Source organism: Astyanax mexicanus, chromosome 23 (genome assembly GCF_023375975.1).
Source record: "Astyanax mexicanus isolate ESR-SI-001 chromosome 23, AstMex3_surface, whole genome shotgun sequence".
NCBI lineage: Eukaryota > Metazoa > Chordata > Actinopteri > Characiformes > Acestrorhamphidae > Astyanax > Astyanax mexicanus.
The window spans coordinates 1,125,864-1,151,500 of record NC_064430.1 but is presented as its reverse complement, the minus strand read 5'-3'; the positions used below and the strand labels follow the sequence as shown (position 1 = coordinate 1,151,500).

At 36.2% G+C, this 25,637-nt stretch overlaps 1 protein-coding gene across 1 annotated transcript in view; it reads left to right on the top strand.

Moving 5' to 3' along the window:
- The window catches only part of si:ch211-288d18.1 (USP6 N-terminal-like protein), a 45,631-nt gene extending 21,451 nt beyond the window's left edge, over positions 1-24,180 (top strand). Inside the window, exons 3-14 of the mRNA XM_022665250.2 lie at positions 4,083-4,168; positions 5,043-5,082; positions 5,186-5,266; positions 7,437-7,544; positions 9,970-10,079; positions 13,957-14,005; positions 14,288-14,408; positions 15,027-15,121; positions 15,236-15,301; positions 17,765-17,864; positions 18,964-19,116; positions 20,286-24,180. Coding sequence (XP_022520971.2) covers positions 4,083-4,168; positions 5,043-5,082; positions 5,186-5,266; positions 7,437-7,544; positions 9,970-10,079; positions 13,957-14,005; positions 14,288-14,408; positions 15,027-15,121; positions 15,236-15,301; positions 17,765-17,864; positions 18,964-19,116; positions 20,286-20,995 — 1,719 coding nt within the window. The 3' untranslated portion in view covers positions 20,996-24,180. The remainder of the gene's footprint in view (positions 1-4,082; positions 4,169-5,042; positions 5,083-5,185; positions 5,267-7,436; positions 7,545-9,969; positions 10,080-13,956; positions 14,006-14,287; positions 14,409-15,026; positions 15,122-15,235; positions 15,302-17,764; positions 17,865-18,963; positions 19,117-20,285) is intronic.
- The last annotated feature ends 1,457 nt before the right edge of the window (positions 24,181-25,637 follow it).

Genomic DNA, 25,637 nt, shown 5'->3' with positions numbered 1-25,637 from the left:
CTCTTCAAAATGACCTGAAATAAACTCTTTTTACATTGACTTCCATTGAAAGTTTACAGGGTTTTTTCTCTCTCCTGTAAAATAGCTGTTTTATTATGTATTATCAGCATGAAACATGAATATATAGTTTTATTAGAGCTGTACACTTCTTACAGTTTATATTTATATATGTATTTATATGCATGAACAAATGACCCATTAATAAATTGTTAACTGTTAATAAATGATTATTTATTGGGTGTTTTGTTAATGTATTGTTGCAGGGGAAGATATTACGTAAGTTGTGATCATTTGAGGAGAGAACCTGCAGTTAAAGTTTGTGTATTATATCAGTGTGTGTGTGTGTGTGTGTGTGTGTGTGCTCTGAATGGCATAGCATGGTATAAATACAGTGTGGGTATGATGTGGGTGAAGCTGAAGCCTGTGCTGTATTTAGACCTGAGCTGCTGAAATGATCAGAAACGACTGTGAGAAACTTCTAGAAGCAAATACACATAGAGGATTATATATATATATATATATATATATATATATATGCAGGGCTGCTGTAATGTTCTGCACCCTTCCGTCTCTTAACATGAAATGCTCTTTACTTTTTTTAAATCAACCACATTACAAACACAACCAAAAAAAAAAAACCCAGCTGCTTATCCAGCGCTAAAACTCTGTTAATAGATTATAACATAACCTTTTATCTCTCTGTCTGCTGCTGCTGTATTTTTGTATTTTGGTGGTGGTTAAATGTGGTTATTATAAAGTGTTTGCTGTATATTATAGTGTCTGTGTGGTTAGTGATGTTTGTTAGCTCTGCTTTGTTGCTGTACTAATAGCTGCTTACAGTATGGGCTGAAACATGTGCTGGGAACCAGAGAGGGGTATCCAGTTAGTAGGGTTAAACTCTTTATGGCAGGGGTGTCCAAACTTGCGGCCCGTTTCCTTTTTTGGAGCGGCCCGCGAGGTATTTTAGAAATAGAATGAAAGTTGGCCCGCTGTTAAGCAGGTTTTTATAATGTGAGATTCAAAGTTTGAACACTAGGTGTCAGAAACGGGCCAAAGAGTCTAAAAGCGGAGAGAGTGCGCATTTCTAGTGCAGAAAAACGGGCCAAAGAGTCTAAAAGCAGAGAGAGTGCGCATTTCTAGCGCAGAAAAACGGGCCAAAGAGTCTAAAAGCGGAGAGAGTGCGCATTTCTAGTGCAGAAAAATGGGCCAAAGAGTCTAAAAGCGGAGAGAGTGCGCATTTCTAGCGCAGAAAAACGGGCCAAAGAGTCTAAAAGTTGCCGTAATTAAGGAATTTAATATTAAGAGACATCATGAAATGAAACATCAATTTGAAAAATCTTAGTTTACACAACACTGTCAAAGATAAAGATAGTAAGTCAAGTAAAATGGTGTGTAAATGAAAGTAATCAGGAAAATGTATTATTTAAAGTGGTATATTTCATTATGTGTTTTATTATAGAGTCTGTGACCCGTGACTTCAAATATATTTCTCCCTCTGGCCCCCAACAAAAAAAGTTTAAGTTTAAGATTAAGTTTTGGATTGATTATATTGAATTGTAAACTCTGTTTGTGATTGATGTTTTTGCTGATGCACGCAATATGGATTTTTTAAAATCATTTTTTAATTCTAAAGACTTTACTGAGTACAATATAATATGATATGATCTGGCACCCATTCTACCCAACTCTCTTCACCGTACTCTTGCTGTTCAATAGCACTGATAGCTCTGGGGGGGTTTAAAAGCTTTTCCAGGCCGTGTGGATCAGTATTTTTGGGCTGATGAGGACGGGGGACGGCCGAATGACCCGGCAGTGGAGTGTAACTGATGTAACTGCAGCTCAAATTCCCATTTCCAATTACTGTAGAAAAGACAATTTTGTCAAAGCTATAGTTTCATCACGTCCACATCAATTAACTCAGTTATTACCTGGAAAAGAGGCGGATGGTCTGTTAAAGGAAAATGTACTTAAAGGAAAAAGTTCTTATCTTTGATGAATAGCACACCTCCGTTCTCCCACAGCGTTTAGAGATCCAGATATTTTAACAATTTATACACAAACACCCTTCAGACTGGGTGATACGGAGCATAATTTACCCTGATAAATCACTTTTTACACCGTTATCCAGCTCAAAGTAGCTCCACACCTCCTTACTAGAATCCAGAGAGCTCTGATATTTAAAACGAGGCATTAATAACTTAAAAAGTGCTTTAAAAAAAGCTTATTAAAAACCACTGTTTACATCCTATAACACTACTAGCTTCAGCTCCGAGCACCGCCATCACTGTACTGATAATAACATAGACATATATATACATAGACTCTGAATAGTCTGCCTCCTGGCGCCGGCTGCTATGCTATGTGGAGTCTATGTCATTGTCTATGTCTATGTCTATGTCATTATCAGTACAGTAATGGCGGCGCTCAGAGCTGAAGCTAGTGATTTATCACCCATTTATCTCCCAGTCTGAAGGGTGTTTGTTGGATAAACTGTTAAATTTCTGGATCTCTGAACGCTGTGGGAGAACGGAGGTGTGCTATTCATCAAAGATAAGAACTTTTATCATGTTTTACTACAATAAAAGTCCATTTTACACCAGAGTTCTACTTTAAGGTGGTCTCTGTGTTTGTAAAGTGTCCTTGAGTTCCTTAAAAGGAGATACGCCATTGCAATCAATACTCTGGAGGTGTAACCCGGTATAACTTTATATCTTTCAAACTAACATTCAACTTAATTGGCCAAGTAGTTGTTGAGAAACATTTTTTTTTTAGTTTTTATAGCGCCACCTATCACTTAATTGGAGTGAAAATTGTACACCTTCCAAAGAAAACAATGTGTTTAACAAAACTGCTAATCTGCATTGAAATACAGTTTGGTGATCTTGATTTTTAGCCATTTATCTGAACTAAGCTCCACCCGAAGATAACTGAATTGCATATAGCAGCAATGTTGTTAATAAATACAGTATTGTGCAAAAGTTTTAGACACCTGTGAGAATTTCAGTAAAGAAAAAGCTTCTTATTTGTGCAGTAAGTGTTTATTTATTATCTCGGTAAAACACATTAACTCAGCATTACAATAAATACAAACAGCAAATTTACAAAAAGCTAAAAGTTTTCCTTAAAACAACAAAACATCTCCTAATCTCTCCTCCTCTTAATCTGAGTTTAATAGAGTTATTTATTTCTAGTTCTCGTCATATTAATCAACACCTGGTTTGGTGGTAAATTACTGGTAAATGTGGTAAATCAGGTGAGCTGCTGACGGAACTGAACATAATAATATACACATGCTGTCTGAGGAGGAGCATCCAGGAGAAATCTGGAATCTCTACACTTTATTCTTCAGCTCGGCTCACAGGATATAAAACATACTTATAGTTAAAAATGAGACGATTATAAACGTTTTACTGTATTTATGTTTATTTGCATCTGTTTAAATCATATGTGGTCCTTTTTTTATCAGGTAAAACACTCATATTGCTGAGATAAATGGATTAGTGTCATTTGCTTTGGTGCCTAAAACTTTTGCACAGTACTGTACTGTATCCACAAATAGTAGAAAATATTGTGTTTTGTAGATTTGGTAAATATGGCAGCGGTGGGCGGAGCTAAAAACTTCCATTGAATCTTTGATGCGGAAAACTTGCCAGAATAAGATTTAAAAATAATTTTCCCTCTAGACTTCACAATGGCTGAGATATTCACCCAAACGAAAAACATTGTTCTATAGCGCCACCATCAGGCCAGCTGATGTCATTTTTTCTTTTTGCTGAGTAGTGGGTAAATTCCTTACGGTTATTGCTCTTGGTCCATTTTAGCATACAATAATTTCTTTAGCAAATATTGATTGAAATATCGGCCAGTGATTCAAAAAAAGCAATTTTTGTCCAATACCGATATAATACCGATATTATTGTGCATCCTTAGAAAAGTAGACACTCTGGACATGCATTCAGAACTAACTTAATATTTATAGCTAATCTGTTGCAATAAAACTAACTCTAAATGTTCATGCATGGTATTTAACCCCTGTTTAACCTGTGTTTCTGTGTGTGTGTGTGTGTGTGTGTGTATTTTAGGGCAGAGAGGAAGGTGTTGAGATTGACCCGTGGGAGGATGCAGAGTACAGCGTTTACAGATCAACCGATCGCTTCGGCTTCCTGCAGTAAGTTACCTGGATTATATTTGAACACTTTTTAATTTACAGTTCTGAAAAAAATAAGATTTCACTTAAAAATGATGAGTTTCTTTGATTTTACCAAATTAAAAACCTCTGGAATATAATCAAGAGGAAGATGGATGATCACAAACCATCAAACCACCAAACTGAACTGCTTGAATTTTTGCACCAGGAGTAAAGCAGCATAAAGTTATCCAAAAGCAGTGTGTAAGACTGGTGGAGGAGAACATGATGCCAAGATGCATGAAAAAAAAACTGTGATTAAAAACCAACCAGGGTTATTCCACCAAATATTGATTTCTGAACTCTGAACTCTAATATTGATGTCTGAAAGCTCTGCATCCATTTCTCATTTTCTGCAAATAAATGCTCTAAATGACAATTGTGCTGTCTCAGGGCTAGCTGCATGACCGGGATTCGAACCAGCGATCTCCCAATCTTAGTGGTAGTGCTTTAGAACATTCAGAGCCACCCTTTATCATGCGTTCCTTATTCTAGCGCCCCACGTTGGCTTTATCTCCCCTTAAACATAGAAGTATATACTAGTATTTTAATACTAGACACCACTAATATAAATATAATTGCATTTTACATTTCTTACATTATTTTATATTTATTTAGATTTAAATATCAACTATAAAAACTTACATCTTAAGAAAAACAAGTAGGATTAATTACAGTTAATCACAGAAAATTTAGTTTTGATTAATCTGATTTTTTTTTAGCGGTTGACACCAATATTAAAAATAAAGCAAATATTGCCAATATCGATATAATTCTGATATCATCGTGCATCCCTTGTAAAATTATCTGAATATTTAACTGGAATACCAAACTCTCTCTCTTTTTTTCTCTTCAGTGAGGAGGAGCTTCCCGCACCAACAACACTTGAAGAAAAGGTACGACATACTGATTTATTACTAATTTAAATAAAAAATAATTCATTAATTATTGCTTATTGATTCTGATGCATTATAACGTCTTTATTCTGTTTGATCGTAGCTGAAGCAGCAGGAGATCGAGCGCGTGCAGAAATGGCTGAAGATGCTGCAGAAATGGGAGAAGTACAAGAACAGCGACCGGGTGAGAGAAGATAAATCATTCTGGTTTAATAAAACATGTTTTAATGAGGAAAAGAGTGGAAACAGCAGGAACAGCTGGTTTTTGTGCAGTTCAAAAATGTAGATATTTATTTGTGCACAGTTTAAACTTTAACTTTGCCTTTTTGTGACAGAGCTCCACTATTTCAGCTCCAAAATTCTCCCTAAACTCAAACATTAAAGGGGACATTTTATCAAAACTCACTTTTTGCATGCTTTTGAATTTCTATGTTTCTACTGATGTCACAATAAAGAAACCTGCATAGAACCACCCTGGCTCCACCCCTCATCTGTCAACCCCCACCTGAGCTCCATCCACTAGATCAGTTGAAGAAATGTTTGTATTACAGTTTGCTGGTTGAAAACATCAGACAGTACACAGCAGGATTAGCCAGTAGACTTCTTCTGAGGGGGGAATCTGTACCTACTGTGGCGAGTCAGCAGATAAGTCTTCATTGTTAGAACCTTGACTAGTCATAAGCACAACATAATAAAGCATGTAGATACATTACAGAAACATCCTGCTGTTTCTCTCTAGAGCATACACTCATAATATAAAGCAATTTCCCCATCAGTAAACAAGCTGTACACTACACTCCACATGTTAATGCAGCGATCAGAGTTCTCGCCTTACTGTAATAATGAAAGAAATATACAATACAATGTCAAAAAGTTTAGAACAGCCCCATTTTTCTCTTTAGTTTTGACAGTTAAGCCCTTCAGGTGCAGTAAATAATTTAAAAATGTGCAAAATTCAGTGTAAAAACCTTTCAGTAAACTGACAGGGCCATTAAGAAAAACAATTGAACTTAAAACTAAAAAAAGGGTAATTTTAGCAAGCAGCTTATTGGTTTTAGCTTATAGCTGGTAAGTATCAAAGAAAATACTGAGCTTTGAATAAAAAAACTCTTTTTCTGTAGTCAAATCAGTGGTGGAACAGGTGGTGTTACTGCTGTTGCTCTCTACTACTGCAGCATTTACACACTTACAGCACATTCACACTTTCATCATCATAATAACTAGAAAAAGACCCAAAAACACAGAGAACTCTGTAACTATTAAAAGTAGAAGTTCTTTCTTTTTTTTAGAGAAATTACAGATGAAGCCAGAGAGCCAAATACTCTAAAGGCCCTGTCCCACTGCCATTGCGTCTAAATATCCACTAAAGTACGTCCAAATTTATCAGAAAACACTGCGTCCACTGAGTGAACGCGCTGCGTCCAAAATATAGACGCAGTGCGTCCAAATTACGTCCATATTCCGTCTAAATTGAAGTTGGACGCCGACTTCCAAATTTTACGTCGACTTCCACTTTTTGGACGTCGACTTCCAACTATATATGGTTGTTTTTTCTAGTGAATCATCATTTCTTCTTGAGCTACAAGAGAGAGCACATCTATTCTCTTCTACACAACCATGGACCACAGATTCCTTGCAGTGATGGTGCAGCAGCAGAACATACTCCTCCATGTGCTGGACCAGACCGGGAGGAGGAGGAGGCGGCAGCAGGAGAGGACTGTATGGGCGGCGGCCGTCTTAGCGGAACCCTTCCTCTTGGCTGGCATCTTGGAAAGTGTGGAAAAGCGATGGACGCCAGAAAAATATTTTTATGGACGTCGACGTCCACCTGTACGTGCCGTCCAAATATCCACTAAAATACGTCCGTACTGCGTCTAAATATCCACTAAAATACGTCCATGTTAGTCGCCGTCTATTCCGAAAATTTTGGGAGGTACCAAAACCACTTTTGCGTCTAAAGTGGACGGCAACGTCTAAACTACGTCCACTTGGTGCCGTCTAAAATATCCGCTAAACTACGTCCACTGAAATTTGGACGTACTTTAGTGGATATTTAGACGCAATCGCAGTGGGACAGGGCCTTTAGAAACTGTAGAAAAAAACTGCTACAGGAAGACGTCTGGCTGACCCACATGGAAACAGCAGCTTTAGCCTTTAGCTCTTTAGCATGATTAACATGATTAAGAACTGAGTCTCAGTTTCAGCAGAGAAGAGTTTAATAAAATAAAGATAAAATAAAATACAGCACTACTACTGCAGCTACTGGACTGCTAAACTGCAGGGGTGTTCTAAAACTGTTGGGCAGTAGTTTATATTAAAAGTAAATGATATATTTCTCTCTGTTTCTGCTGCAGATGATGAAGAGAGTCTATAAGGGGATTCCGCTGATGCTGAGAGGACAGGCGTGGAGTCTCCTGCTGGACGTGGAGAGAGTGAAGAAGGAGAATGAAGGGAAATATGAGGTACAGCAGAACAAATACAAACATATAAACACAGACAGCTACGTAGGGCGCTCACACAGGCGCTCGCACAGGCGTTATGTAGTATAATGCAGTGTCTAAGGAGAGCTCTGTGTCGTCTCTGAGTTTCCTCACAGATGTGTTTGTGTTTACTCAGGATCAGAGCCTCATATTAACACATGGGTTTTTAAACAATGTTTAGAATCATTGATTCCAATCTGCACTTGATTCCTGATCCGATTCACTTAGTGAGTGAATGACTCAACACTCAACCCATTGTGTAAAAGTTCCTCAAGTTCCTCAAATCATTGAAACACTACACAGATCACAGATCATATGAAGATAATTAACGAAATATCAGTGGATCAGTGGAAGTTTATATGTCTCCCTGGTATCGTGACAGCACTATTTGTTACAGTTTGTTTTTATGCACATCGTGAATTTAAGAAATAAAAATCTTATGGAAAAAAAAAATCAGTTATTTAGTTCTGTATTTCTTTCCCAGAAGTATAAACACAGGCAGCTGCGTTGGAGCACTCGCACAGGCTTTTTGAAGTATAATGCAGTGTCTGAGGAGAGCTCTGTGTCGTCTCTGAGTTTCTCCACAGCTGTGTTTATATTTACACCAGCTCAGTGCCTCATATCAACACATGGGTTTTTAAACAATGTTTAGAATCATTGATTCCAATCTGCACTCGATTCCTGATCCGATTCACTTAGTGAGTGAATGACTCAACACTCAACCCATTGTGTAAAAGTTCCTCAAGTTCCTCAATTACCAAACACACTCTCTACACACCCGTCTCACACACACACACACACACGTGCAGTAGAGCAGCAGATGGTGGGTTGCAGGCCGTGAGCAGCTGCAGTATCTGCAGGCTGGTACAGTATAATAGCGAGAGCTGGACGGAGGGAGGGCAGCTGTTGCTCTGAGCTGGATTATGGAGTGATGTTTATAACAGAGGGATTTTTAGGAGGATTAGTGTTTGATCTGTAAACAGACAGACGGCAGAACAGAGAGGACCCGGCCCGAGATAAAGAGAATAAACTCAGAACCAAAACAAACCAGCAGGTATCAGGTTCAGCAGTTTTTACAGCTAAAGTTCAGTTTTAGAGCTGTTTAAACAGAGAGAGGCTTAATGCGAAACAGAAGAAAAGTTTGTTGGGCTGTGGCAACAATACCTCTGCCTTTATTCTGTTTATTCTTTATTTACTTATTCTGTTTATTCCTTTATTCTGTTTAAATGCACTGAAACCTAACTACAGTAGCTACATCTTTATCATACATCAGGTTTTTTCTGGAGAAAACAAAAACCCAGGAGCCCACAGTCGCTTCTTCCTCTTCTTTTTTTTAGTTTTTCTGAGCACAAAAGTGCTTCCATCACATAGAGCGCTTATGTAATTATGATTCTCAGATTCAACCCTCCTCCCCCGCGATGACCTATGAACTCACGCAAGGACGTGGACAATGATTGGTTGGTGACTAACGTGTCGTGTTGCCAGTTCACAGAGTACGACACGAAACGAAGATAACGGCTTAATCTGACATAGTCAACATCAGGAGGGAAGTCTGTCTAGTTAGTTCCTCTCTCAGCGCTGGGGTTTTGGGTTCAAGTCCCAACCTGGGTGGGTTCTGGGGACATTTTCTTTTTTATGAGTTTTTTATTCCTGTCCAGAACGATCATGTAGGTGTTTTTCTCAGACGTCCTCTGAGAAAATTACAGGCTGAATTATCTACTGTTTTTCTCTGAACTCCGTGCTCCTCCGGTAATTTTAGTCCCGTCCGGACGCCCATCTCTGAGTTTCGTCTCCTCGCCTTTAATAAAATAGATATTTGTCCACTGCCGCGCACCGTAATTACACTTTGGGAGCACCACGGTTTCCACGGAGATCCACGTTAAAAAAAAACACAACAGTGAGTGGAAATGGAGGAGCTACTGAACTCTGTGAGGTCATGTGACCGAGAAAAAAGCCTAAAAACTCACTGATCCTCCTGTTTTTACAATTACAGTTCGGATGCAGGAGTTTTATCACTAAAGAATAGAAGTGTAAAATATTTTACACAGTCGTCCCCCTGAGAAACTAATCCCGTCCGGATAGGGCTTTAGTATTATTTTATGAAATTGTGCTTTTTATGATAAAAAAGTGTAAACTTTTAATAAATGTGTTCTAGGAGCCGATATTTCTGTAATAAAACTGTACTTTAATTAGTGATTCCAAAATAACATAATAATAAGGGGGTGAATTATTATTTTCTATATTTCTGCATAAATATGACCTAAAACATTCACCCAAGTGCTAAAAGTAGATAAAAAAAAACAGTAAAACATATTAGACAAAATTGTTATGCTTGCTCATTAATTATTGTTGTCCAATAACTTTTGTTACATCTAAATTTAACAAAGGTTTATTTTTTTCTTCACAGAAAATGAAAGAGCAAGCGAGGATCTACTCTACAGAAATTAAACAGATTGATCTGGATGTGAACAGAACCTTCCGGAACCACATCATGTTCAGAGATCGATACGGAGTGAAGTAAGTAGCTCTTACATTAATACAGCTTATATTACTACAGGAAAACTCAGTAATTTTGTGTTGCTAAGATAGCAATGAACGTCTGACTGTTACGGAGATAAACGAGCAAAACTCCAGAAATGTACCTGAACACACCTCATTTCATAACCAGAACACCACGCCCATCAGTGTAGATATATTCAGAAGATCTGCTGCTGTTTAAACCAGACAGGAGGAAAAAAGGAGTGAATATAGACTGTTGGCGGGGTGTAAGATAGCGATGAGCATCACAACACACCTTGTGCAGGGTGTAAGAGGGCACAAGGTGGGCTTTGTAAGCCTTTAGAGAAAGTCCAGCTTCATGTATTAGGGGTGTACTAGGGGTGGTACAGCATCACTGTGAGCTCTTTCTGTTTGAGTGTGTGAGTGTAATAATAGACTTCCTGTTTGGTGCTGAGTAACAGGAAGCTTGTTTTAGAGCTCTTAAGTTCTCACACTGACTGCCAGAAGTATTTAAGGGTGTGTGTTTGTGTATAATATACGCAATAAGTCTAAATATATTGTGGCAAAATGATAATAGTCTGTCGCATCGCAATAAACGTATTAATGTTTTTTATTTAACCCTCCTGTTCTGTTCAGGGTCAATTTGACCCGTTTTAAAGTTTAAAGATCTCGGAAAAATGGTTAAAAGTATTTATTCAGTATGAAACTTCTTCTGCTTTTCTTAATTAGTGTAATCAACATATAATATGAAAATGGTTTATCTCACATATTTGCAAAAACACAAACTAAAACAAAATATTCAATGTTATGTTTCAATATTCTGTAAAACTACTGTTTTATATGTTGGTTTTTCAAAAGTAATAAAGTACTAAAACATTAAAAAACGTTTAAACATGATTTTTTTTCATGAAAAACGAGTGAATTATTCTTATTGAACCAATACCTGTTATAGTTGAGGAACACTATTGCACTAAATATTGAATATATTGATAATAATTAGCAGTGGAGTTAAAAATATAAAATATTCACACTGCTTGGTAGGATTTTTTCAGACATCTTTTGGATAATTAAAGATGCACCAGGTCAAACTGACCCGGGAACACCATTACTGTTCCTGACAAATAAACATAACAGGAGGGTTAATGTTTTTAAACTGTTTAAATTAAAATGTTTTTAACATTTAGTTCTGGGAATGTTATTTTTTATGTTATGTTATAATGTTTTATTTCTACGTCAAACGTTAAAGTTTCTGTAACGTTACAGGCTAACCTTTTAAAACAAATCTTAAACATTTTATTAGACATTTATATTGATACTTTATTTTCATCTTGGATCAATAAAATATGTATCTATCTGTGTGAAAATGGTGTAAAAATAGCCATTTCTTTGCATGAGTAACTCTATACCCTTATTTCTAGCATTGTAAGAATGTTAGTTGGGAGCATCAGCTAAAAAGGATGTATTTAGGAATGCTGGGGAAGAACGGATCAGGAGATCGCTGGTTCAAATCCCGGTCATGCAGCTTGCCATCAGCTGCAGGAGCCCTGAGAGAGCACAGTTGTCCTTGCTCTCTCTCTGGGTGGGTACAGTACAGTAGATGTCTATCTTTCCCCTCATCACTCCTAGGGTGATGTGGATCAGCACAAGGCTGCGTCTGTGAGCTGATGTATTAGAACCGAGTCGCTGCGGTTTCTTCCGAGTGTTAGCGCTGCTGTGATGCTACTCGGCAAAAGAGGTTAAAAAAGAGGCGGAGTCAGACTTCACATGTATCGGACCTCCTGGTGTTGAGGCATCACTAGTGATAGTGTTGACTAGTGAATTGAGTGGGTTGGGTAATTGACCAGTTGTGCATTTGGAAGAAAATGTGATAAAAATTAGAAATAAATTTATAAAAAAAGAAGAAACACTTTTTGTCCGTATGCTTTTCTCTCCTCGCTGAAGCTCCGCCCCTGTTTTTAGTGTTGTCGGGCGTTAGCGTGGCCTGAGTCTGGAGTGAGCGAGCAGAGTGACGTCGCTCGAGGCTTAATAAACTGCAGACCTCCAGAGTTCTGTGGAAATTCTGAAGCATGTTATTAATGCTGCAGCTCACAGGGAGGAGTTCAGTTCTGATCCGGCTGAAGAGAAAGAGTTCAGCTCCACCTAAACACTGCGGCTTTCTCAAACTCTGACCAACAACACAGAAATTACTCTCTACACTGTAGCTGCATGTTCTTTACAAAATTCATTACAATACAGTACAGTACAGTACATTACAGTAGGGTACAGTACATTACATTACAGTACAGTACATTACAGTAGGGTACAGTACATTACATTACAGTAGAGTACAGTACATTACAGTACAGTACATTACAGTAGGGTACAGTACATTACATTACAGTACAGTACATTACATTACAGTAGAGTACAGTACATTACATTACAGTACAGTACATTACAGTAGGGTACAGTACATTACATTAGAGTACAGTACATTACATTACAGTACAGTACATTACAGTAGGGTACAGTACAGTACATTACAGTAGGGTACAGTACATTACATTACAGTAGAGTACAGTACATTACAGTACATTACAGTAGGGTACAGTACAGTACATTACAGTAGGGTACAGTACATTACAGTACAGTACATTACATTACAGTACAGTACATTACAGTAGGGTACAGTACATTATATTACAGTAGAGTACAGTACATTACATTACAGTACAGTACATTACAGTAGGGTACAGTAATGTTACATTACATTACAGTACATTACAGTAGGGTACAGTACATTACAGTAGAGTACAGTACATTACAGTACAGTACATTACAGTAGGGTACAGTAATGTTACATTACATTACAGTAGAGTACAGTACATTACAGTACAGTACATTACAATACATCACAGTACATTACAGTACATCACAGTACATTACAGTACATCACAGTACATTACAGTACAGTACATTACAATACATCACAGTACATTACAGTACATCACAGTACATTACAGTACAGTACATTACGTTACAATATAGTTCATTACAGTACAGTACATTACTTTACATTACAGTACATTACATTACAGTACATTACAGTACATTACAGTACAGTGCAGTACAGTACATTACATTACATTACAAAGCATTTAGCAGATGCTTTTATCTACAGCATCTTACAAATAATGATGTATATTAGAAATAGAGGTTGTAGAATTTCATGACAAAACATGCAATATACAGCAATACACAGTAATATACAGCAATATATAGTAATATACAGTATCAATATACAGTTATGTACAGTAATACACAGTAATGTACACTAATGTACAGCAATGTAATATACAGCAATATATATAGTAACATATGACTATTCAGCAATACACATCAATATACAGACATATACAGCCATGCAATACACAGTAATATACAGCAATATACTATAATATACAGAAACATACAGTAATATACAGTAATATACAGCAATGGAATATCCAGTAATGTATAGTTATACACAATAATATACAATAATGTAATGCACAGCAATATACAGCAATATATAGTAATATACAGCAATATACTATAATATACAGTAACATACAGTAATATACAGTAATATACAGTAATGGAATATCCAGTAATGTATAGTTAAACACAATAATATACAATAATGTAATGCACAGCAATATACAGCAATATATAGTAATATACATCCATGCAGTACATAGCAATATACAGTTATATACAGCAATATACAGCCATATACAGTTATATACAGCAATATACAGTAATATACAGCCATATACAGTAATATACAGTAATATACAGCCATATACAGTAATATACAGTAATATATAGGTGTGATATTGTACTTATTGTGATTATATTTCTGCTCTGTTTACAGGCAGCAGTCTCTGTTTCATGTGCTCTCGGCTTATTCAGTCTACAACACGGTAAGATACTCAATATTTCTACAATGTAGAAAATAAATAGAATTAAGAAGTAAAAATATATGCTGTGTATATATATATATATATTGTGTGATTGAAAATGGTGTGTGTGTTAGAGAGAGAGAGAGAGAACGAGTGTGAGCATTCAGGTCTGAGATTCATTATTAAATGGTTATAGATTTCCGTCTCATGTCTTTCTCTTTGTGTGTGTGCGTGTGTGTGTGTGTGTGTGTGTGCGTGTGTGCGTGTGTGTGTGTGTGTGCGTGTGTGTGTGTGTGTGTGCAGGAGGTGAGTTATTGCCAGGGAATGAGTCAGATAGCTGCCATTCTGCTGATGTATCTGAACGAGGAAGATGCATTCTGGGCCTTGTCGCAGCTGCTGACCAATCAGAAACACGCCATGCACGGTGAGCCCTCCTGATTGGCTAACATTTCTTACTTACTCAGCAGCACATTGATTTCATTATCTGTGTGTGTGTCTAATAGATAGACACACACACAAACACACACACACACACACACACACACAATTTCTTACTTACATTTACTTACTATATTGATCCTGAAGGAAATGAATGCATAAACATTTAAGGAAATTAAAGCTTTATAAGCAGTAAATACAATCAAAGAACACATCAAAATAATATACAGTGTAAGTAGACTAAAAAACGTGTTTCATTAAAAAAAGATATATGGTATATAAATATAATATGAGACAAAATATCAAAATTATATATATATATATATTATATATATATCCTCTTGAGACCATTTGTCCTCTTCTTTGAGGACGTTACATTTCTGCATCATGATTCAACATTTTTAAAAAAGTAAACCCTTTGTCTTCATAAGTATGTTGCTCGTATGACAACATTACTCTCAATTGATTAAAAATAAGATGTGGGAATCCCAGTCACAGGTTTCTACAGCCAGTCCAGAAAGAAACATGAGCCAGGCAAAAATGTATCCAATTTTACGTTTGTATAGAGTTGATGTTATAGAGTAAATTCTGTTTTTCCTACCAGGATTCTTCATCCCTGGATTTCCTAAACTGCAGCGTTTTCAGAATCACCACGATCAGATCCTCTCCAAACTCCTGCCCAAACTGAAGAAACATCTGGTACCGTCACGTTTCATTAGATGTTTATAATGATTTCTGAGTTATATAGGATGTTGTTTTGGTGGGTTTTACTCTGTAAGAGTGTTTTCTTTCTCTCACGTTTGTTTTCACCAGGATAAAGAGCAGATGTTCACTGGGATTTACAGCACTAAATGGTTCCTGCAGTGTTTTATAGACCGGGTGAGCGCTCAACATCTAACATCAGCTGGAGTATTTACACTATAACAGAGGCTAACATCTACATTACATCAGCTAGAGTAGTTAACCTATAACTATAGAGTAGGTAACATCTACCCAACATTAGCTGGTGTAGATAACATCTGTCTAACATTCAGCTAAACCTACTATCTAACTGGAGTATTTTACATATAACTAGCAGACTGGTTAACATCTACCCAACACTACAATCAGACACAGTAAATAACATTAGCTAAAGTAGTTCAACCTTATATCAGACACAGTAAATAACATCTAAATAACATTAGCTAAAGTAGTTCAACCTTATATCAGACACAGTAAATAACGTCTAAATAACATTAGCTAAAGTAGTTCAACCTTATATCAGACACAGTAAATAACGTCTAAATAACATTAGCTACAGTAGTTAACATCTAAATAACATTAGCTAAAGTAGTTCAACCTTATATCAGACACAGTAAATAACGTCTAAATAACATTAGCTAAAGTAGTTCAACCTTATATCAGATACAGTAAATAACGTCTAAATAACATTAGCTACAGTAGTTAACATCTAAATAACATTAGCTAAAGTAGTTCAACCTTATATCAGATACAGTAAATAACGTCTAAATAACATTAGCTACAGTAGATAACATCTAAATAACATTAGGTAAAGTAGTTCAACCTTATATCAGACACAGTAAATAACGTCTAAATAACATTAGCTACAGTAGTTAACATCTAAATAACATTAGCTAAAGTAGTTCAACCTTATATCAGACACAATAAATAACATCTAAATAACATTAGCTACAGTTGTTAACATCTAAATAACATTAGCTAAAGTAGTTCAACCTTATATCAGATACAGTAAATAACGTCTAAATAACATTAGCTACAGTAGTTAACATCTAAATAACATTAGCTAAAGTAGTTCAACCTTATATCAGACACAATAAATAACATCTAAATAACATTAGCTACAGTTGTTAACATCTAAATAACATTAGCTAAAGTAGTTCAACCTTATATCAGACACAGTAAATAACGTCTAAATAACATTAGCTACAGTAGTTAACATCTAAATAACATTAGCTAAAGTAGTTCAACCTTATATCAGACACAATAAATAACATCTAAATAACATTAGCTACAGTTGTTAACATCTAAATAACATTAGCTAAAGTAGTTCAACCTTATATCAGATACAGTAAATAACGTCTAAATAACATTAGCTACAGTAGTTAACATCTAAATAACATTAGCTAAAGTAGTTCAACCTTATATCAGACACAATAAATAACATCTAAATAACATTAGCTACAGTTGTTAACATCTAAATAACATTAGCTAAAGTAGTTCAACCTTATATCAGACACAGTAAATAACGTCTAAATAACATTAGCTACAGTAGTTAACATCTAAATATCATTAGCTAAAGTAGTTCAACCTTATATCAGATACAGTAAATAACGTCTAAATAACATTAGCTAAAGTAGTTAACATCTAAATAACATTAGCTACAGTAGTTCAACCTTATATCAGACACAGTAAATAACGTCTAAATAACATTAGCTACAGTAGTTCAACCTTATATCAGATACAGTAAATAACGTCTAAATAACATTAGCTACAGTAGTTAACATCTAAATAACATTAGCTAAAGTACTTCAACCTTATATCAGACACAGTAAATAACGTCTAAATAACATTAGCTACCGTAGTTAACATCTAAATAACATTAGCTAAAGTAGTTCAACCTTATATCAGACACAGTAAATAACGTCTAAATAACATTAGCTACCGTAGTTAACATCTAAATAACATTAGCTAAAGTAGTTCAACCTAATATCAGACACAGTAAATAACGTCTACATAACATTAGCTAAAGTAGTTCAACCTTATATCAGACACAGTAAATAACGTCTAAATAACATTAGCTAAAGTAGTTAACATCTAAATAACATTAGCTAAAGTAGTTCAACCTTATATCAGACACAGTAAATAACGTCTACATAACATTAGCTACAGTAGTTAACATCTAAATAACATTAGCTAAAGTAGTTCAACCTTATATCAGACACAGTAAATAACATCTAAATAACATTAGCTACAGTAGATAACATCTACCTAACATTATCTAGAGTAGGTCAAATCTACAATAGCAAGAGTACATCTAGCTAACATTAGCTAGATTATTTAACATCTTAAAAACATCAGGTACAGTCGATAACATCTAAATAACATCATCTAGAGTAGTTAACGTCTACCTAACATCAGCAAGAGTATTCAAAATCTACTTAACAATAGCAAAAGCTTTAATTAAAATATCAGTTGTTAAATTGTGTGAAACTGACACCAGTAAATTGATAACTCCTTATTAGATAAAGTTCTTAACTATTGATTTTAACCTTGATTTTTAAATGAAAATTAAAATTAAAATGTTTTCCTTCTTCTTCACAGACGCCGTTCACCCTGACCTTACGCCTGTGGGACGTCTTCATCCTGGAGGGAGAGAAGATCCTCACGGCCATGTCCTTCACCATCCTCAGACTCCACAAGAGTGAGATACCTGTTCATGTTTCTCTTATCCAATCAGCAGCCAGGACTTCCATCAGAGGAAACCTGCAGCTGGAATGGTGCTTTATGAAATCTACCTAGTTTGGTCCAGACTTTTAAAAGAGATGGGGCTCTCTCGTCTATCTGCTCATTGCTATCTTTCCCCGTCAATTTTCACACCTTGCACCCACGCTGTTAAAGGTCTCCTTCTGCTAAAATTCACTTTTTCACGTTTTCTTGTTCTTTGTGAAATACAGCAGGTCTCTCCGAGTTGTTTATGATGCTGCACATGATGAAACTCTTCCTCTTCCTCATTGTCTGCAGCAGCTAGAAAAAGAAAATATTCAGAAAAATGAGTCGATCAGGAAAAGCACCGTGTCTACATCAACCCGTCAATTAGTATTCATGGCAGATCTGAACCCGGGCTTTAGCAGAGCTGACACTGTTCTGGTTAGCTAAAGAAGACCTTACAGCTCTGTTTAAACCAGCTAGTCTTGTGTAAGTAACTGTACGTTTAAATCGGATCTCCGGTGGATTCTCTGTTTTACCAAGACCTTAAATATACACTAGGGAATCACAGCTTAATAAGGCAGCTCAACTCGACAGAACACCGGTCAAAGTAGGCGCCGTTAGCGTCGGATGGGAGAGCGACGTCTCGAGTCTGACGTTAAGTAAAGTTAAAGGGTTAACTTTAATCGAGCACTCAGTTCTGTATCTTTATGACTAAGGCTGTATCTCTGAAAAAAATTTGTCCTGCAGTGCTGTTAGCCAATCAGAGGTGATATATTTGCATGTATGAATATTCATGAGCAAAAGCCAAAATCCTGTCTTCTTTCTTCAGAGACCACTAATTCAGTGATCTAAAGCAGGTTATACAGAAACACCGGAGCACTGTTTTTCTCAAAAAACAGCTCACATGGCTTCATTCATACTTTAAAAATGAAATGAATTAATTTAAAAACGATGGAATGAGAGTTTAGGAATATATCTGCACTGGCTGAACTAAATGTACAGAATATATTGTAAGAAATACATCAGTATTTCGACTCTGGCGTGTAGATTGCTGTAGATGTGTGGTGGTAACTCCGGGTGTTCTGCTGCAGAGCGCTTGTTGAAGATGTCTCTGGAGGATCTGAGGGAGTTCCTGCAGGAGAAAATCTCTGAATCCCTCGACTTTACCGACGACGTCGTCATCGAGCAGCTCCAGGCCTCCATGACTGAACTTCGCAAAATGAAGCTGGACCTTCCCTCTCCAGGTGTGTTCACCATATGCAGCACCAGTACCAAAAGTTCTAATGAATAGTAAAGTGATCAGATTCTATCAGATTATAGAGGAACATATAATAAATCATGTAGTAACTTAAAAACAGTGTTAAACAAACCGAAACTAAAAAAATAGCCATTTACTATAAAAACCTAGTGTAGACTTCTTACAGTCCGAATATCCCAGAATGCACCTCGCAGCAGTATCGGCAGAGGAGAAAGTACATACCTGTAAGTTAATAATTTCAAAAATAGTAGTGCAGAGAGATAAAATAAAGTTTTAAGTTATTTTTAGGTAAGATTCATTATTATCTGGGTAATAAATCAGGTTAAACTGCACCTGAACAGCCGTTTAGCTCAAACATGAGGAGTAATTTGATATTTGATAAAATAAAGTTGAAAGTTATTTTTAGGCAAATATTTAGGGGTTTAGACTTTAGATATGGTTTAAGGTTTATTTGTTAAGGAAGCGACTGTGTGAAAATGTTCTCTTATGTTTTTGGAGCAATGCTTTCCGTTCCCCTGAGAGGGTGATGTCATAAAGTACGCAACTGTTCCAATTACACAATAAAAGTCCCGTGTCCTCCGGAGTATAGGAGTATATACTCATGAACTGAACATACTCCATATTAAGAAACAGAGTCTGTAAAACATTTAGATGCTCTAATCTGCTCTCGCTCTTTCTTTCCTGGGACATTCCTGATGAGTGCCAGTTTCACCATTATTTTTTTTTAACATTTTAACATTTTTCTTTACTCAGTTAAGTATTTGTTGCTTTTCATAATCTGGATTCGAACATTACTCAAATATTCACTATTCACTGTATACCTGTAACTCTACCTCTTCACTACTTTACTTTAACTGATGCTCTCAAACACTTTATTAAGAGACAAGAAATTCAAGTAATTAACTCTTGATAAGTTCAGCACAGCTGTTAACTGAAAGCCTGAATTCCAGGAGACTCTACTTCATAAAACTGACTCAGAAAAGGCTTTGGAGAATGTAAAATATAAAGAAAATCTGGTTTGTTTTTACCGTTTTTTAATTTACTCAATGATTTTAATGCAGTATCTACAATGCAGAACATTTTAAAATCATGAAAATTCCACAAAAGACCGAAATATAGACCTAAAATATTCTTTATCTCTTCATGTTTCCATAGCCAAGCCTGATGAGCTTCCGCGGAAGCCCCTTGGTCTGGAGCTGCCGGTGGTTTTGACTCCGGTTCGACCCTCCAAATTCAGCCAAGCTGAAGATACTCCGGATAAGAGCCAGCTGGCCAAGAGACCCCCAGCCTCGCTCCATATCCAGCTGGACCAGGAGTCCATCCTCCCCGATCAGAGCTCTCCAGACGACAAGCAGCCGTATCAGGACCGCGGGAACCTGTCGTCCTTCCCCTCTCCGGACCCGGTTCTCGTCCATAACCAGATCTTGTTCCCTCCTGAAGACGGAGGGGAGCAGCCACCACCGTATGAACCACCCAGAAATGGAGTTACACATGAGAGGAACTCGCCCGGACCTGAGGAACCTTCTTTAGATGATTCCAAGCCTTTAGCTGCATCTCAGGACGTTTTCTACGACGCTTTGCAGTCTGCAGATTCTTCCTGGGCGAGTCCTGGAAAAGTCTCGCATTCGCTATTCGTCGCATCGGTGTCTCGCCAGCCCTCAAACCTCTCCCAATACGAAAACCTGCCGAAAACAGACCGCGAGGACAGAGAGAGACAGTCTGCAATATTGACCCAAAACTCTTCGTCTGATTTTAACTATTCGATTTCCTCGTCTGCAGCAGGGCGACGGCTGCCCACCGTTCACTCAGACCCCCTGCTGGAGCGCCTACATCACACCAACCTGCCCAAATCTGAGACCTTTTAAAGCAAAGTCAACAAATTTTTATTTAAATATCTCTCTTAAAAAGAGCGTTTTCACACCTGTAGTTGGTTTTTCTGATCTGAATCAGTTGCTAAGTTTGACTAATTGGAGCGTTTTCCACTCGGTTTGGTTTGTTTTCACACAGGCACCTAAAACCTTAACGAACACCAAAATGCGGCAAACCAGCAAACAAGCGAGCATGTTGTCTTCACTGATTGGCCAAGAAAGCTATGGTACACATCTTACACCTCGCCAACATTGACTTTTTTAGATACATTTCTGGAGTTTTGCTTGTTTATCTTGGTAACAGAAAACACAGGAGCTCCACTGACTGAATACAACCTAGACAGACGCCAACAGTCAGACGTTCATCGCTATCTTGGCAGCACAAACCCAACTTTTACATCAACAATAAACAGAATAGTAAATAAAATAACATTGCTGTTCCCATTAATGAGCTCAGTTTCCTCTGCTGAGAAGAGTTTGTTGAACACGTCCAAGTAGCTGCACCGTTAAAATAGCAATCCACCAAAGTCAGAGCTCACCTGACTCTTTAAGGGAATGATGAGCAAGAGACATAAACCTCTGATTGGTTTATTTCACGTTAAACACACCCATGATTATTTAAGAGAATTAGTACATGACTTTTGCATTTGCGTTTCGAACCACGCAAGGTGAACTTTCCCCGTCGTTACGACAGCAAAGACACACTGACAGGCTCTAAATCAAGCTGCACGGTGCACGGGGTACGATTAACAACTTGTCTATAGCAACTGCTATAGCGTGGAGCAGCAGCAGGAATGAATTCGTTTATAGCTAAGGTAGTAATTATCTGGGCAATAAATCAGGTTAAACTGCACCTGAACAGCCGATTAGCTTAAACGTGAGAACAAACCAATAATTTATCCAAACCAACTAATAATGCTGGTGTGTATTTTTACCTGTGGAAGCGGGAATTTTGCTGGCTGGTCTGTGACATTTTTTAATGGATGCCAATTTCAATAACAGAAGCAAATACTGAGAATTCCACAGATTCAGTTTTTAGTAACTGTACCATAATATAATAATAATACTGTGCTTTTTAGAAACTCATTCATGGCAGTAAGGTACATTTAGGGTGTTATAAGGACGAATTTTACTCTTATTAATTATTTATTTAATATTTTTCACTAATTTTCCAATATTTCTTTTTATTTCTTAGACTTTTTTTTTTTTTTTTTTTTGCAAAAATAATTGTGGAATTCCCCTTAAAAAAACACAAACCTGATTTCTGTACATTCAATATGATCCAGTTCGGTGCATAAAAGGTAATAAGTTGTTATATAAAGTTTGTAATGCAGAAATAAGGTGTCCAATTAGATTTAGTAGGAATAATATTCAGCATTTTTTGTATTAAGTACAAAAAGTATTAAGGAGATGCAGTATATTGTATTATTGCATTATACAGTATTTGTATTTGACTTGAATTAAATACTGTACCTATTATTATTATTATTATTATTATTATTATTAATATAAGGGAGGAATTAGCCTTTATCCGTGGCTTTGTGCTGGAAAAGTGCTGGAATATAATAATATAATAATTTTGCAGTTAATGCAGCGTTTCTAACCCAATCTTCTTTCTGTACAGATGTGTGTTTGTACTTGTTTTTGCGCACGAACATTTTGTAAATGACGGTAACGGGCTTTTTAAAGTATTATCGTATTTTAATGCTTCTAGGCTTTTGTATTTGTAGGCTTTTAGACATTTTGTATAGTAGAAATTATATTTATACAGATTGTATGTTTGTTTTTTTATGTTAAGCTTTGCTTTAAACTGCAGGTTTGTGTATATTCTGTAATTTTCTGTACATTTGGTCATTATTATCCGAGACCACAGGCTTGTGTTGATCTGAACTGGATTCAGAAGGGAGGGTTTAACCAGTTTCTGCAGTTTCTGCATGTTTTTGCAGTTACAGTCAGCTGTTATGTAATGTGGTTGGAAAATAATTATTAGAGCCACATTTCTGGGTAAACAGCACAACCTGGTGGACATGTAGAGCTCTGCAGTCTTTACTTAGGGAACGCGTTATCATCACTGACCCCATTTACACCCGATCACTTCATCTATCGTCAATTAGTGCGTTTCTGGGTAAAGCTAAGCCACAAACCAATTCACAAGATGGTCTGAGACAAACTTACACCCGATACAAATCTTACCACTAAAACCACTTCACAAAATTGTCCGAGACGCATTTAAAACAGATACAAATCCGACCACAAATCCAAACCATTTTACAAGATAGTCTGAGACAGACATTTAAAATAAATGCAAATCTCTTTACAAATTTAAGCCACTTTACGAGATGGTCTGAGATACACTTTAAAAACAGATACAGATAGAATCACAAATCCAAAACACTTCAGGAAGTGGTCTGAGACGCACATTTAAAACAGATACAAATAGCAGACTATTACTCAAATCTCTTTAAAAGATGGTCTGAGACACATTTAATACAAATACAAATCTGATCATAAATCAAAACCATTTACAAAGTGGTCTGAGACACATTTGAACCAGACAGAAATTCAATCATTCATTTAAAACAGATACAAATCCAAGCCACTTCACATGATGGTCTGAGATGGACTTAAACAGATGCAAATCTCTTAATCTTCTAATATGACAGTTTTTCGGTACATTTTGTCCAATGTTTAGATGACTGAACCAATAGAAATAGTTCAAATTTACTAGGATTACATTTTTTTCCATTGGTATGGAATGGCAATAAAAGTTAAAATGCATTTTCCTTCTATTCTAAAACTGATTAAAATAAAAAAGAGAACAGATTTACTACGGGCTCAGATTACACCTGTTGGGATAATTCAGATAGTTCAGGGTGTAAATGTGTTAATTTACAGTAAAATCTTATCAGTATTAGAATCCAGATTCTCAGAATCACATGAAGTGATCAGGTGTAAACAGGGTCTTTAGTTTAGACTAATTTTAGACTTCTGTTCTTCTTCAGGGTCTCTGTTTTTCTTTTGTTTTATATTAATTGTATGTTTCTGTACATTCCTTTATAAGGAGTTTTGAGATCTCCAACCAAAATGCTTTGGTTTTATTTTCTCTGTATATTGTAAAGAAACTGGGCTTCATGGATATGTTGAACTTTTGATTGGCAGAAATAGACATTTTCTAACCTTAACTGACCGAGTGTGTTATTTTAAATGATGCTGTTCTGATGCTCCTAAAGAGTCTGCTCTCTGGTGAAGTCTACAACTCGCAGGGCTATTGGGCAAGCGTTCTACAGTCTGGTTGTGTGTGGTTTTAAAGAGGAATTTTCACCTACAGCCTCTCAAAATTCCTTTATAAGTAACATAAAAAACAGACAAAAGAGAGAGAAAAGTCCTGGCCTGGGTCTTCATTAAGGTAGCACCTGCACAAGACATGGCTCTATGCCTTCAGTAAATCACTCACATTAAGATTTAAGATTGTTTGAATATACAATTCCACCTTAAATTCTGCTGATTTTCCATTCCAGCTTTAATACTGTCAATTTACCATTTCACCCTAAATGCTACTCGTTTACGATTCTGTGTTTAATTCTTTTAATTTACCGTTCCATCTTAAATGCTACTAATTTACCATTCCATGTTTAATGCTGTTAAATTACCATTCCATCTTAAATGCTGCTAATTTAACATTCCACCTTAAGTTCTGTTTATTTACCATTCCACCTTTAATGCTGGTAATTTACAATTCCTTGTTTAAGGCTGGTAATTTACCATTCCACCTTAAACGCTGCTAAATTACCAATTCATTTTAAATGCTGCTAATTTATCATTCTTTGTTTAATGCTGTTCATTTACCATTCCACCTTAAATGGTGCAGTGGCTACCAACATGCTCCAGACTGAAGCATGTTGGTAGGGATGTCGGCAGCTTTTAAGGTGGAAACAAACATTCATATAAGAATCCAGGTTTAGTTTTATGTGGACTGTTTGTATTTTTTGCAGAAAATAACCAGAAATATATAAAACTCTTCTAAAACACTTCTAAATGATATACTACAGGCTCAGTGTAATGTGTGCACTTTTTTAAGGTGGAATTAAAAATGTGAACATGACTAAAAGCTTTATAAGCTTTATTAATGAGGAATTAGCTAGGTCAGGGTTTCTGCAGATGTGGGGAAATTACATTTAAGACTTTTAAAGAAAAATTTAGAACATTTCCAAATGAACAAAAAACACTAATATTATGTTTACAGAAATTGCAGTAGGTTTATTGTTGTATTTTCACCATTATTTTAAACTAAAGTAACTTGCATATCAAATCTGAACACTGTAAAAAGACAGAACAAGGCTTTATTTTTATATAAATTAATTCAACACTGTTTAAGGATTTGTAGATACCCTGTTTAATATTCATGCAGTTAATAAATATACCATGAAGTTAAAGTACTATAATAGCAAATCCACCAATAGCATTGCGTGTGTTTTTATGGGGATTGGCTTTTTTGGGCTGTATAATATATAATTAATAATAATAATAATAATAATAATAATAATAATATTAATATAATAAAATGTTAGGAATCATTTATGATCATTTAATCATGTAATGAAGCTGTTTGTCAGAATGGTGAGTTTATGTGCAGGAAATT